The following is a 12,478-nucleotide window of genomic DNA, read 5'->3' as shown; positions in this document are numbered from 1 at the left end:
CACATGGACCAGTGAGAATGGAAAAGTTATCCCACATTGAGCCAGATACCATTGAAAAACAGTCTACAGTACCCAAGAGGTAAAGCTTTATTCAAGAGGTCATAATGGTCACAAAATAACATATGGGCAATGATTAAAATCTCAAACTGTAAAAGGCCCAATAAATTATAAATAATTATACAAATAAAATACAAAAAATAAACTTAAAATACAAAAAATAAACTATCTATTAAATATTTCGGAGTGGCTGTGGATCCAACTTTTCTAGACCCCTCATTCCGACGGCTAAAAGCCTCTTTACACACAGTCTCTGTTCTACTAGAGAACAAGCTACGCTGGTGAATGGTGCTCGTTTGATGAAGTTAGATCAAAGCTGAATCAATGTCTGCCAGATCACACACAATGATGGTATTCTACATAACAGAACCCAATATAATAGTGTAGTATAAAATTACTGCAAGACAAAACACCACCTAATTTCTTATGGGATTTTAGGATGATTGTGCAAATGGGCACATTTTTCTCTCATGTGGCCAAAACTCAACAGCACGTGCCACTAGGCAAAATATGTGCTATGATTGAAACTAGACACAGGTATGCAGATGCTGCATGGACGTTTCACATGAAGATTATCAGTCACAATCGACTGTGAAAGGTGAAGGGAGGTGCGTAAAGTAGAGAATTCTGCACATGCAGAAGTGTCGGGACCTTTAGCTGTTGGGAAGAAGGGTTCAGAAAAGCTGTATCTACAGCCTCGACCTAAATATAATATACCAGAGGTTATGTCCTTCACTCTGACTGGAGCTGGTTGTACAGGAGTGTGTAACAGTGGAGAAAGAGAGGTACAATATCCACAACCGGTTGTGTCTATAAAATACAGTATCTGTAGGCTATGTCAGTGGAGCGCAAGGCATCAGGTGTCTCAGGCGAACTGCTAGAGCTAAGAAGATTACTGGATCTGACAGTCATAACCACACACACACACACTCAAACATACACACTCCCATGCTCAGGTACTGATATACACCCAAACATTTGTGTGCATACAAACACACCCCCTAGGAAGTCAGTGCTGATTCTGATATTGTGTTTGTAGCGTCTGGTTGGTCGATGAGCTGGCCTATCCATCATCCTCCTAATAGGTGTCCCATTGTGATTGACAGAAACAGCCCTGAGAGAAGGAGAAGGAGAGAGAGCGAGGGAGAAGGAGAGCGAGAGAGGGAGAAGGAGAGAGAGAAGGAGAAGGAGAGAGAGAAGGAGAAGTAGAGAGAGGGAGAAGGAGAGTGAGAGAGAGAGAGAGAAGGATGAGGGAAAAGAGAGAAACATACTAAGACTGAGAGAACACTTCAGACTGACTGAAAGTCCAATGACACACGTCTAAAACACAACCAACACGTGAGGGTGGGTGGCAGTACCTGTGGCCTCTGTGTGTAGTTTGGAGCTGTACGTGTTGGTCACTTGACAGGAAACAAAGGTTTTCCGTCCCTCCTTCTTATCCAATGAGCAGGTGAGCAGCACTGTACTACCCAATGGGATGGGGCTTTGGGGAGTAGAGGCGGGATACAGTATTTGTCATAACCGGGAAATGTGGTCAGGAAAAATCTAGAACCTCACTTAGAACCCTACAATAATGACCACAATACCATGAAAACATGTTTTTAGAGCTTAATAAGCTGTGAGTGAGTGATGGAGAGAGTGAGGGAGAAGGTGTGTGTACCTGCGGTAGTTGATGTTGAGGTTGGCAGTCATGACAGGCCCAGAGAGGTAGGTGGCGTGGGTCCCCATTACAGTGTCAATCATGGTAGATATTGCCCCCCCATGGACGTGCCTGGAATCACACACATCATTTATAAACATTACACTTCTGACTAACTATGGTGTTTAAATGCTAGCAGTTGATTGTGTAATTTTTACAGAGATACACACACAAGGACAAACATTGTTACAGTATACGCATGCCATCGGCACACACACGCACAAACAGCTCACCCCGGGGGTCCCTCCAGTAGGTGGCCAGCCTGGAACACACACACACACTTCTGCTCCTGCTTGTTGACAAACACGACGTACTCGAAAGCTGCACCTTGCTCCCTGATGTTCCGCGTGAAGACGAGCCTTCGACTGAATGATCTTACTCAAATACACCCCACCTTGGAAGGAGAGACACACATATAGACAACATCTTACTCAGATACACCAGACCTTGGAAGGAGAGACACACAGAGTTACACACATACCCACAACATCTTACTCAGACACTATGCCCAGGATATGAGAGAGACAGGATTATACAAACACATTTTTTTACGCCACATTTTAGTAATTTATCTTGTCCAGAGTGACTTACAGTAGTGAGTGCATGCATTTTCGTACACACACACACACCATCCATATGTGGAAGAAACCCTTCCTTACTGTACCTGTGGCGTACTTGAGGGAGCGGTTATAGCTGGGCAGTCTTCTCCAGACCCCTCACTTCTTCTCTCCATCATCTGTCTCTACCTCACACTGGCTGTTATAGTGCTCATACAGACGCCTCATGTCGGAGCCCCAGGACGAGTTGGGCAGGCTGAAGTCCCGTGGCTGGAAAGAGAAAGGCCAGGGCAGCACCTAGTGGACAAACACTACTATTACACCCTCATCCATACTTTATTACAGTATTATCTGACTGAGTACAGGGGGTCCCACTGTATGACAACAGAACAGCATGACACGGCAGAAACATCCAGAACGTAAAACATTACAGCACAGTTCACAATGCACATTGTGGGAAAAAATAATGTTTCTATCGGCAGTAACGTTCGGGAAAAGGGAACCATGACAAATGTTTAGGTAAGATGAATCATGACTCACATGTTCTCACTCACATTGCCCTTGACAGTAGGCTACACTAATGTTAGGGCTGTTTGTAGCTAGCTAAATATGTGTGACTGTGTGTGTTTCTGGACCTACCGCCATGGTTCGGACACTGTTGATAGAGGACCAGGGAAGCTGGACCCTCTTTGAGTCATTTGTTGTCTGATGTTGGTGTTGAAATTTCCCTTTGAGATTTCACGTCCCAACATTTTGGCACAGTCCCCTGGACATCTGCTGCACTCCTGTTCGTATCATTATGACAATGTTGGGGTAAGATTGCCAAGCCCTATTCTGATGTAACTACAAGTTACTGTAACGTTACGGTTACTACTAGCCAGCCCTTCAGCTTTACTGACTAGTGGCTGTTGTATGATAGCAATACACATTCAGAATCAAACCTAACATAGAACTTTCTACTGTAACAAACTAACAACAGGAGGATAAATACGGAGCTTTTGTCAATTTTGCATCGCCTCTGGTTTGGCTGGTAGAAGGACTTTCATGTGTTTGTCATCGCCCCATGTTACCACTTCCTGCACAAGGAAAGACAACGGGCAACACGCGTCATGCTGGTCATGTGATCTGTATCGTTCACTGTAATTAGCAGCGAAGGACGGATATTTCCGGCTACATAGGTCAGTTACCATGCCAACGTAGACAGACTCTACTCTGTCTATTGAGACGCTGACATTTTTTTAACCATTTATTCGTTTATTGTGCAGTCTTTGTTAAAGGAAGATACGTGTGACTATTTATTTCAAATAAACTGCCAACAGGATGTTTGGTTGTGAGGAACGACGTTCCAAAAACAAACTTGTGCAGAGGGCGAGAGACAGAATCAAGGTAAGCATGTCACTACTAAGCAACACACAGACAAAAAAGTGGTCAGCTAAGTGGCTGGAAATGTGTTCTTGTCTGCATTTTCACTCTTTTAAAGAAAGATGGCGAGATGACGAACCGCATTGCAGAGCTGGACAGGTGTGTAAACTATTCAGTTCTGTACTGTTGGGCTAATTGTAACTGCAACGTTTGATACGTTTTCCCTGAAATACCTTGAAGTTACAGTCCTTTCACTTCTCAATGTAGTGAAAGGACCCCCCCCCCCCTTCCTCTTCTCTTTCTGTATCTCAGTATCTGTGGTGTGATGCAAAAGGCTGAGTTTGAGGGCTCCACCCAGGCTGGTTCCATGAGGACCCTGAAGCTGAGAGAACTGACCCAGCAGAGAGAGACTGAGCTGGGAAAGACTGCTCTGACGATGGTGAGGGAGTGGAGGTGTGCTGAAACAGGGCCCTGTCTCCTCAGCAACACTAAAAAAGTATTTCCCGGGTCAAGGAATTTCAGAATGTTCAGAATAAATGTCTGCACGTAATAGCAGAAAAGTGTCAATAGCCTAAATGCCCCCAATGCAAATCACTGTGTATGGAATACATATGGGCTTGTAGAGCAAATACTATTCTAGGTGCCGCAGTAGAAGTGTTGTAGGGAATACTCAGTAGGGTCTGTTGAATGTATTTATGGTGTAATTTCATAGGGCTGTGAATGACACAGATCAAGATAGCTTAGGATTCAACACAATAGTACCTGGGCCTGAACCCCGCCCTGTGCAACTGGGTCCTGGACTTCCTGACGGGCTGCCCCCAGGTGGTGAAGGTACTGTAGGAAAAAGCACCTCCACTTCGCTGATACTCAACACTGGGGCCCCACAAGGATGCGTGCCCCCTCCTGTACTCCCTGTTCACCCATGACTGGCCAAGCACGCCTCCAACTCAATCATCAAGTTTGCAGACGACACAACAGTAGTAGGCCTGATTACCAACAATGAAGAGACAGCCTACAGGTGAGGGCTCTGGGAGTGTGGTGCCAGGAATATAACCTCTCACCCAACGTCAACAAAACAAAGGAGCTGATCAGGGACTTCAGGAAACAGCAGATGGAGCACCCCCCTATCCACATCGATGTGACCGCAGTGAAGAAGGTGGAAAGCTTCAAGTTCTTCGCGTACACATCACTGACAAACAGAAATGGTCCACCTACACAGACAGTGTGGTGAAGAAGGCGCAACAGCACCACTTCAACCTCAGGAGGCTGAAGAAATTTGGCTTGGTACCTAAAATCCTCACAAACTTTTACAGATGCACAATTGAGAGCATCCTGTCGGGCTGTATCACTGCCTAGTACGGCAACTGCACCGCCCGCAACCGCAGGGCTCTCCAGAGAGTGGTGCGGTCTGCCCAATGCATCACTGGGGGCAAACTACCTGCCCTCCAGGACATCTACAGCACCCGATGTCACAGGAAGGGAAAAAAGATAATCAAGGACAACAACCACCCGAGCCACTGCCTGTTCACCCCGCTATCATCCAGAAGGCGAGGTCAGTACAGGTGCATCAAAGCTGGGACTGAGACTGAAAAACAGCTTCTATCTCAAGGCCATCAAACTGTTAGATACTGTTAAATAGCCATCACTAGCACATTAGAGGCCACTTTAATAATGGAACACTAGTCACTTTAATAATGTTTACATATTTTGCATTACTCATCTTATATGTACAGTGCCTTGCGAAAGTATTCGGCCCCCTTGAACTTTGCGACCTTTTGCCACATTTCAGGCTTCAAACATAAAGATATAAAACTGTATTTTTTTGTGAAGAATCAACAACAAGTGGGACACAATCATGAAGTGGAACGACATTTATTGGATATTTCAAACTTTTTTAACAAATCAAAAACTGAGAAATTGGGCGTGCAAAATTATTCAGCCCCCTTAAGTTAATACTTTGTAGCGCCACCTTTTGCTGCGATTACAGCTGTAAGTCGCTTGGGGTATGTCTCTATCAGTTTTGCACATCGAGAGACTGAAATTTTTTCCCATTCTTCCTTGCAAAACAGCTCGAGCTCAGTGAGGTTGGATGGAGAGCATTTGTGAACAGCAGTTTTCAGTTCTTTCCACAGATTCTCGATTGGATTCAGGTCTGGACTTTGACTTGGCCATTCTAACACCTGGATATGTTTATTTTTGAACCATTCCATTGTAGATTTTGCTTTATGTTTTGGATCATTGTCTTGTTGGAAGACAAATCTCCGTCCCAGTCTCAGGTCTTTTGCAGACTCCATCAGGTTTTCTTCCAGAATGGTCCTGTATTTGGCCCCATCCATCTTCCCATCAATTTTAACCATCTTCCCTGTCCCTGCTGAAGAAAAGCAGGCCCAAACCATGATGCTGCCACCACCATGTTTGACAGTGGGGATGGTGTGTTCAGCTGTGTTGCTTTTACGCCAAACATAACGTTTTGCACTGTTGCCAAAAAGTTCAATTTTGGTTTCATCTGACCAGAGCACCTTCTTCCACATGTTTGGTGTGTCTCCCAGGTGGCTTGTGGCAAACTTTAAACAACACTTTTTATGGATATCTTTAAGAAATGGCTTTCTTCTTGCCACTCTTCCATAAAGGCCAGATTTGTGCCATATACGACTGATTGTTGTCCTATGGACAGAGTCTCCCACCTCAGCTGTAGATCTCTGCAGTTCATCCAGAGTGATCATAGGCCTCTTGGCTGCATCTCTGATCAGTCTTCTCCTTGTATGAGCTGAAAGTTTAGAGGGACGGCAAGGTCTTGGTAGATTTGCAGTGGTCTGATACTCCTTCCATTTCAATATTATCGCTAGCACAGTGCTCCTTGGGATGTTTAAAGCTTGGGAAATCTTTTTGTATCCAAATCCGGCTTTAAACTTCTTCACAACAGTATCTCGGACCTGCCTGGTGTGTTCCTTGTTCTTCATGATGCTCTCTGCGCTTTTGACGGACCTCTGAGACTATCACAGTGCAGGTGCATTTATACGGAGACTTGATTACACACAGGTGGATTGTATTTATCATCATTAGTCATTTAGGTCAACATTGGATCATTCAGAGATCCTCACTGAACTTCTGGAGAGAGTTTGCTGCACTGAAAGTAAAGGGGCCTGAATAGTTTTGCACGCCCAATTTTTCAGTTTTTGATTTGTTAAAAAAGTTTGAAATATCCAATAAATGTCGTTCCACTTCATGATTGTGTCCCACTTGTTGTTGATTCTTCACAAAAAAAATACAGTTTTATATCTTTATGTTTGAAGCCTAAAATGTGGCAAAAGGTCGCAAAGTTCAAGGGGGCCGAATACTTTCGCAAGGCACTGTATATACTGTATTCTACTGCATCTTAGTCTATGCCGCTCTGACATTGCTCGCCCAAATATTTATATATTCTTAATTCCTTTCCTTTACTTTAGTTTGTGTGTATTGTTGTGAAATTGGTAGATATTACTGTTAGAAATTACTGCACTGTTATAATGCTAGAAACACAAGCATTACGCTACACCCACAATAACATCTGCTAAACACGTATGTGACAAATAACATTTAATTTGATTTAATTTTCACTGTTGTCAAACAGCTTAAATTAAATTGGGGTGCCTAGACACTATAAGGTACAAATATAGCACTGTACAGGAAGGAACACTCTGTATTATTCAGAGCCCAATGAAATGACACCATATATACAGTGGGGCAAAAACGTATTTAGTCAGCCACCAATTGTGCAAGTTCTCCCACTTAAAAAGATGAGAAGCCTGTAATTTTCATCATAGGTACACTTCAACTATGACAGACAAAATGAGAAAAAAAATCCAGAAAATCACATTGTAGGATTTTTAATGAATTTATTTGCAAATTATGGTGGAAAAGTTTTGTTATTGACCAAATACTTATTTATCTCAATACTTTGTTATATACCCTTTGTTGGCAATGACAGAGGTCAAACGTTTTCTGTAAGTCTTCACGAGGTTTTCACACACTGTTGCTGGTATTTTGACCCATTCCTCCATGCAGATCTCCTATAGAGCAGTGATGTTTTGGGGCTGTTGCTGGGCAACACAGACTTTCAACTCCCTCCAAAGATTTTCTATGGGATTGAGATCTGGAGACTGGCTAGGCCACTCCAGGACCTTGAAATACTTCTTACGAAGCCACTCCTTCGTTGCCCGGGCGGTGTGTTTGGGATCATTGTCATTCTGAAAGACCCAGCCACGTTTCATCTTCAATGCCCTTGCTGGTGGAAGGAGGTTTTCACTCAAAATCTCACGATACATGGCCCCATTCATTCTTTCCTTTACACGGATCAGTCGTCCTGGTCCCTTTGCAGAAAAACAGCCCCAAAGCATGATGTTTCCACCCCCATGCTTCACAATAGGTATGGTGGTCTTTGGATGCAACTCAGCATTCTTTGTCCTCCAAACACGACGAGTTGAGTTTTTACCAAAAAGTTATATTTTGGTTTCATCTGACCATATGACATTCTCCCAATCTTCTTCTGGATCCTCCAAATGCTCTCTAGCAAACTTCAGACGGGCCTGGACATGTACTGGCTTAAGCAGGGGGACACGTCTGGCACTGCAGGATTTGAGTCCCTGGCGGCGTAGTGTGTTACTGATGGTAGGCTTTGTTACTTTGGTCCCAGCTCTCTGCTGGTCATTCACTAGGTCCCCCCGTGTGGTTCTGGGATTTTTGCTCACCGTTCTTGTGATCATTTTGACCCCACGGGGTGAGATCTTGCGTGGAGCCCCAGATCGAGGGAGATTATCAGTGGTCTTGTATGTCTTCCATTTCCTAATAATTGCTCCCACAGTTGATTTCTTCAAACTAAGCTGCTTACCTATTGCAGATTCAGTCTTCCCAGCCTGGTGCAGGTCTACAATTTTGTTTCTGGTGTCCTTTGACAGCTCTTTGGTCTTGGCCATAGTGGAGTTTGGAGTGTGACTGTTTGAGGTTGTGGACAGGTGCCATTAATACAGGTAACGAGTGGAGGACAGAGGAGCCTCTTAAAGAAGAAGTTACAGGTCTGTGAGAGCCAGAAATCTTGCTTGTTTGTAGGTGACCAAATACTGATTTTCCACCATAATTTGCAAATAAATTCATAAAAAATCCTACAATGTGATTTTCTGGATTCTTTTTCTCATTTTGTCTGTCATAGTTGAAGTGGACCTATGATGAAAATTACAGGCCTCTCTCATCTTTTTAAGTGGGAGAACTTGCACAATTGGTGGCTGACTAAATACTTTTTTGCCCCACTGTACATTCTACAGACCATACTGACCATTCCCTACAATGCTTCTACTGCGACACCTAGAATAGTTTTTGCTCTATAAGCCAACATGTATTCTTTATACAGTGATTTGCATCGTGGCCAATGGAATGGGTGGAGTAAAAGGCCAGCAACACTGTATTATTCAGTCCCATGAGTCCCATGAAATGACACCATTACATTCTACAGACCCTGAGCACTCCCCAACCCATTTTTACATCTGCACAAATAATCGTATAGTGTCCAGGCACCCCATTTTAAGATGTTTGACCACAGTAACAGTACAGCAACTCTTCCTATGACCTAGCTTTTTGTTCTAACTCATCTGATTTGTGTTCTAGGAACTCTAGTGAGTAGACTGGGCCCTGGTTTTATGGACACACAATCAATCGCTTTTCCTGTGTTCAATTTGTCTGTGCAATACAACAAAAATACAGTTTTTTTTTTCTTAAACATTACATTTCAAATTGCATCCTTAAACAATAGCACCAGTAAATTAACAAGAATCATACAGTCAATATATATATATATATATATATATATATATATATATATATATATATATATATATATATATATATATATATATATATATTATTATATTATATTATGTTTAATGTATATATTTTTTACCAGTAGGCTATTATTAAGCACCAACCATTTTCTCAATATGCTCCACCTTATAATATTCTTTATCTTTCTGTACATTGACTCTGTAACGGTACCCCCTGTAATAGCCTCGCAATTGTTATTTTAATGCTGCTCTTTAATTAGTTGTAACTTTATTTTTTTTTAAATTTATTAAATCATTTAACTTTTTATATACATATTTTTTTTGTTATTAATTATTATTAAAAATAATTAACTGCATTGTTGGTTTGGGCATGTAAGTAAGCATTTACTGTAAGGTCTACTACACCTGTTGTATTCGGGGCATGTTTGATTTGATTTATATAAAGTACTAATTCTCTATAGTTTAGATTTTTACCCCATGTAGTTATTATATTTCTCCTAATTTTAACATTATGCACAAAGCTGCAAAAAATATATATATTTTGTGGCAGACACAGCGTTTTAACGCAGACTTTTATTTTGAAGGCATAATCAGGAAACCTGAAGTAAAATTAATGTGGATAGGATCCAGCTAGTTTTCTTGCCATGAAGCTAATCCCTGTCTCCATACCGTTTTAGAGACCTTGTTCTTTTAAGGGACATCATTATAACCTATTATCAGCCCTTTCATGAAGGTTCGTAGCATCATATCTCTAACCTATTCCTCTGACTGAGGAAAATTAATGGGCTTATTCTTGTTCATTTGTGTTGCAGTGTCCTTCACACACGTACACTGTCAGAGCAATTACACATTTGTAACACCAGGCAGGGGTAAAAGTAGGCTACACATTGTCAGGTTTTCCATATAGGACACACCAACTTATGAATTGCTTGCATTGTCCATATTTGTACAAGAACTTCAACTATGGCTTCCCCTGTATGTACAGTACATGCTCTCCATGATGTCTGCTTTCTGTGTGTGTGCAGGTCCGTAGAGCAGCACTGCAGGCCCTCCTGGAGCATGAGAGACAGCAGTATGTCATAGAGCTCAACAGACTGGGCAAGACCATCTACAAACAGAGAGTCTAGACTCTAGTCTCTACTAGACCCATAACAACACCAAAGACCATCTGAAGTTTATGCTGAAAGCCATCTAGCAGCTAGGATGTGTGAACAAATATAGAATACTTTGAAGTATTAATGTGAAAACATTTACTCACAACCATCTACAAGCATCTTGTTTACAATCAGACCTTTTTTTATTTATGTAAATACAACGATGTAAAACTGTAATCCTAAAGATAAAACACATTAATGTGTGTTTTATCTTTAGGATTACAGTTTTACATCGTATTTCCATGAATAAAAAAGGTCTCATCTGTACAGAAGCAGAGTGGATAAACTGATTCTGTAAAAGTACACTTTTAAGCAATTTCCATTCCAGTAAATGAATTACTGGGCCTCATGTCACCTTAACAAAACAGGAATTTGTGTGACAGTCAGGGAGGTAGCACTGTACATAAACAAAACACATACAGTGGGGCAAAAAAGTATTTAGTCAGCCACCAATTGTGCAAGTTCTCCCACTTAAAAAAATGAGAGGCCTGTAATTTTCATCATAGGTACATTTCAACTATGACAGACAAAATGAGAAAAAAAATCCAGAAAATCACATTGTAGGATTTTTAATGAATTTATTTGCAAATTATGGTGGAAAATCAGTATTTGGTCACCTACAAACAAGCAAGATTTCTGGCTCTCACAGACCTGTAACTTCTTCTTTAAGAGGCTCCTCTGTCCTCCACTCGTTACCTGTATTAATGACACCTGTTTGAACTTGTTATCAGTATAAAAGACACCTGTCCACAACCTCAAACAGTCACACTCCAAACTCCACTATGGCCAAGACCAAAGAGCTGTCAAAGGACACCAGAAACAAAATTGTAGACCTGCACGAGGCTGGGAAGACTGAATCTGCAATAGGTAAGCAGCTTGGTTTGAAGAAATCAACTGTGGGAGCAATTATTAGGAAATGGAAGACGTACAAGACCACTGATAATCTCCCTCGATCTGGGGCTCTCACCCCGTGGGGTCAAAATGATCACAAGAACGGTGAGCAAAAATCCCAGAACCACACGAGGGGACCTAGTGAATGACCTGCAGAGAGCTGGGACCAAAGTAACAAAGCCTACCATCAGTAACACACTACGCCGCCAGGGACTCAAATCCTGCAGTGCCAGACGTGTCCCCCTGCTTAAGCCAGTACATGTCCAGGCCCGTCTGAAGTTTGCTAGAGAGCATTTGGATGATCCAGAAGAAGATTGGGAGAATGTCATATGGTCAGATGAAACCAAAATATAACTTTTTGGTAAAAACTCAACTCGTCGTGTTTGGAGGACAAAGAATGCTGAGTTGCATCCAAAGACCACCATACCTACTGTGAAGCATGGGGGTGGAAACATCATGCTTTGGGGCTGTTTTTCTGCAAAGGGACCAGGACGACTGATCTGTGTAAAGGAAAGAATGAATGGGGCCATGTATCGTGAGATTTTGATTGAAAACCTCCTTCCATCAGCAAGGGCATTGAAGATGAAACGTGGCTGGGCCTTTCACATGACAATGATCCCAAACACACCGCCCGGGCAACGAAGGAGTGGCTTCGTAAGAAGCATTTTAAGATCCTGGAGTGGCCTAGCCAGTCTCCAGATCTCAACCCCATAGAAAATATTTGGAGGGAGTTGAAAGTCCATGTTGCCCAGCAACAGCCCCAAAACATCACTGCTCTATAGGAGATCTGCATGGAGGAATGGGCCAAAATACCAGCAACAGTGTGTGAAAACCTTGTGAAGACTTACAGAAAACGTTTGACCTCTGTCATTGCCAACAAAGGATATATAACAAGGTATTGAGAAAAACTTTTGTTATTGACCAAATACTTATTTTCCACTATAATTT

General features: G+C 42.2%; 1 protein-coding gene and 1 pseudogene across 2 annotated transcripts; one reads left to right on the top strand and one right to left on the bottom strand.

Moving 5' to 3' along the window:
• Positions 1–59: 59 nt before the first annotated feature.
• Positions 60–3,398, bottom strand: LOC110534191 (acyl-coenzyme A thioesterase THEM4-like; annotated as a pseudogene). The gene is made up of 6 exons (XR_016484465.1): positions 2,953–3,398; positions 2,421–2,610; positions 1,990–2,150; positions 1,718–1,828; positions 1,416–1,540; positions 60–1,171 (listed from the first exon to the last, which is right to left on the bottom strand). The product of XR_016484465.1 is annotated as an acyl-coenzyme A thioesterase THEM4-like (transcript).
• On the top strand, positions 2,675–10,720 carry LOC149984876 (uncharacterized). Its single transcript, XM_090190021.1, has 5 exons — positions 2,675–2,832; positions 3,633–3,699; positions 3,794–3,834; positions 3,988–4,114; positions 10,511–10,720. Exons 1-5 carry the CDS (start codon positions 2,825–2,827, stop codon positions 10,610–10,612), a joined length of 345 nt encoding a protein of 114 aa, XP_090046147.1. The 5' UTR covers positions 2,675–2,824; the 3' UTR covers positions 10,613–10,720.
• Positions 10,721–12,478: the final 1,758 nt, after the last annotated feature.

This window comes from Oncorhynchus mykiss, chromosome 2, assembly GCF_057628025.1.
Source record: "Oncorhynchus mykiss isolate SJ-2025 chromosome 2, ASM5762802v1, whole genome shotgun sequence".
In the NCBI taxonomy this organism is placed as follows: domain Eukaryota; kingdom Metazoa; phylum Chordata; class Actinopteri; order Salmoniformes; family Salmonidae; genus Oncorhynchus; species Oncorhynchus mykiss.
The sequence above is the reverse complement of the archived record's forward strand: the minus strand, read 5'-3'. Positions and strand labels throughout refer to the sequence as shown.

Bases quoted from the DNA above. Each gene is read 5' to 3' on its own strand.
- LOC149984876 (XM_090190021.1), top strand. The intron at 3,835-3,987 runs GTGTGTAAACTA...TCTGTATCTCAG, and splicing joins CGCATTGCAGAGCTGGACAG to TATCTGTGGTGTGATGCAAA. The intron at 4,115-10,510 runs GTGAGGGAGTGG...GTGTGTGTGCAG, and splicing joins GAAAGACTGCTCTGACGATG to GTCCGTAGAGCAGCACTGCA.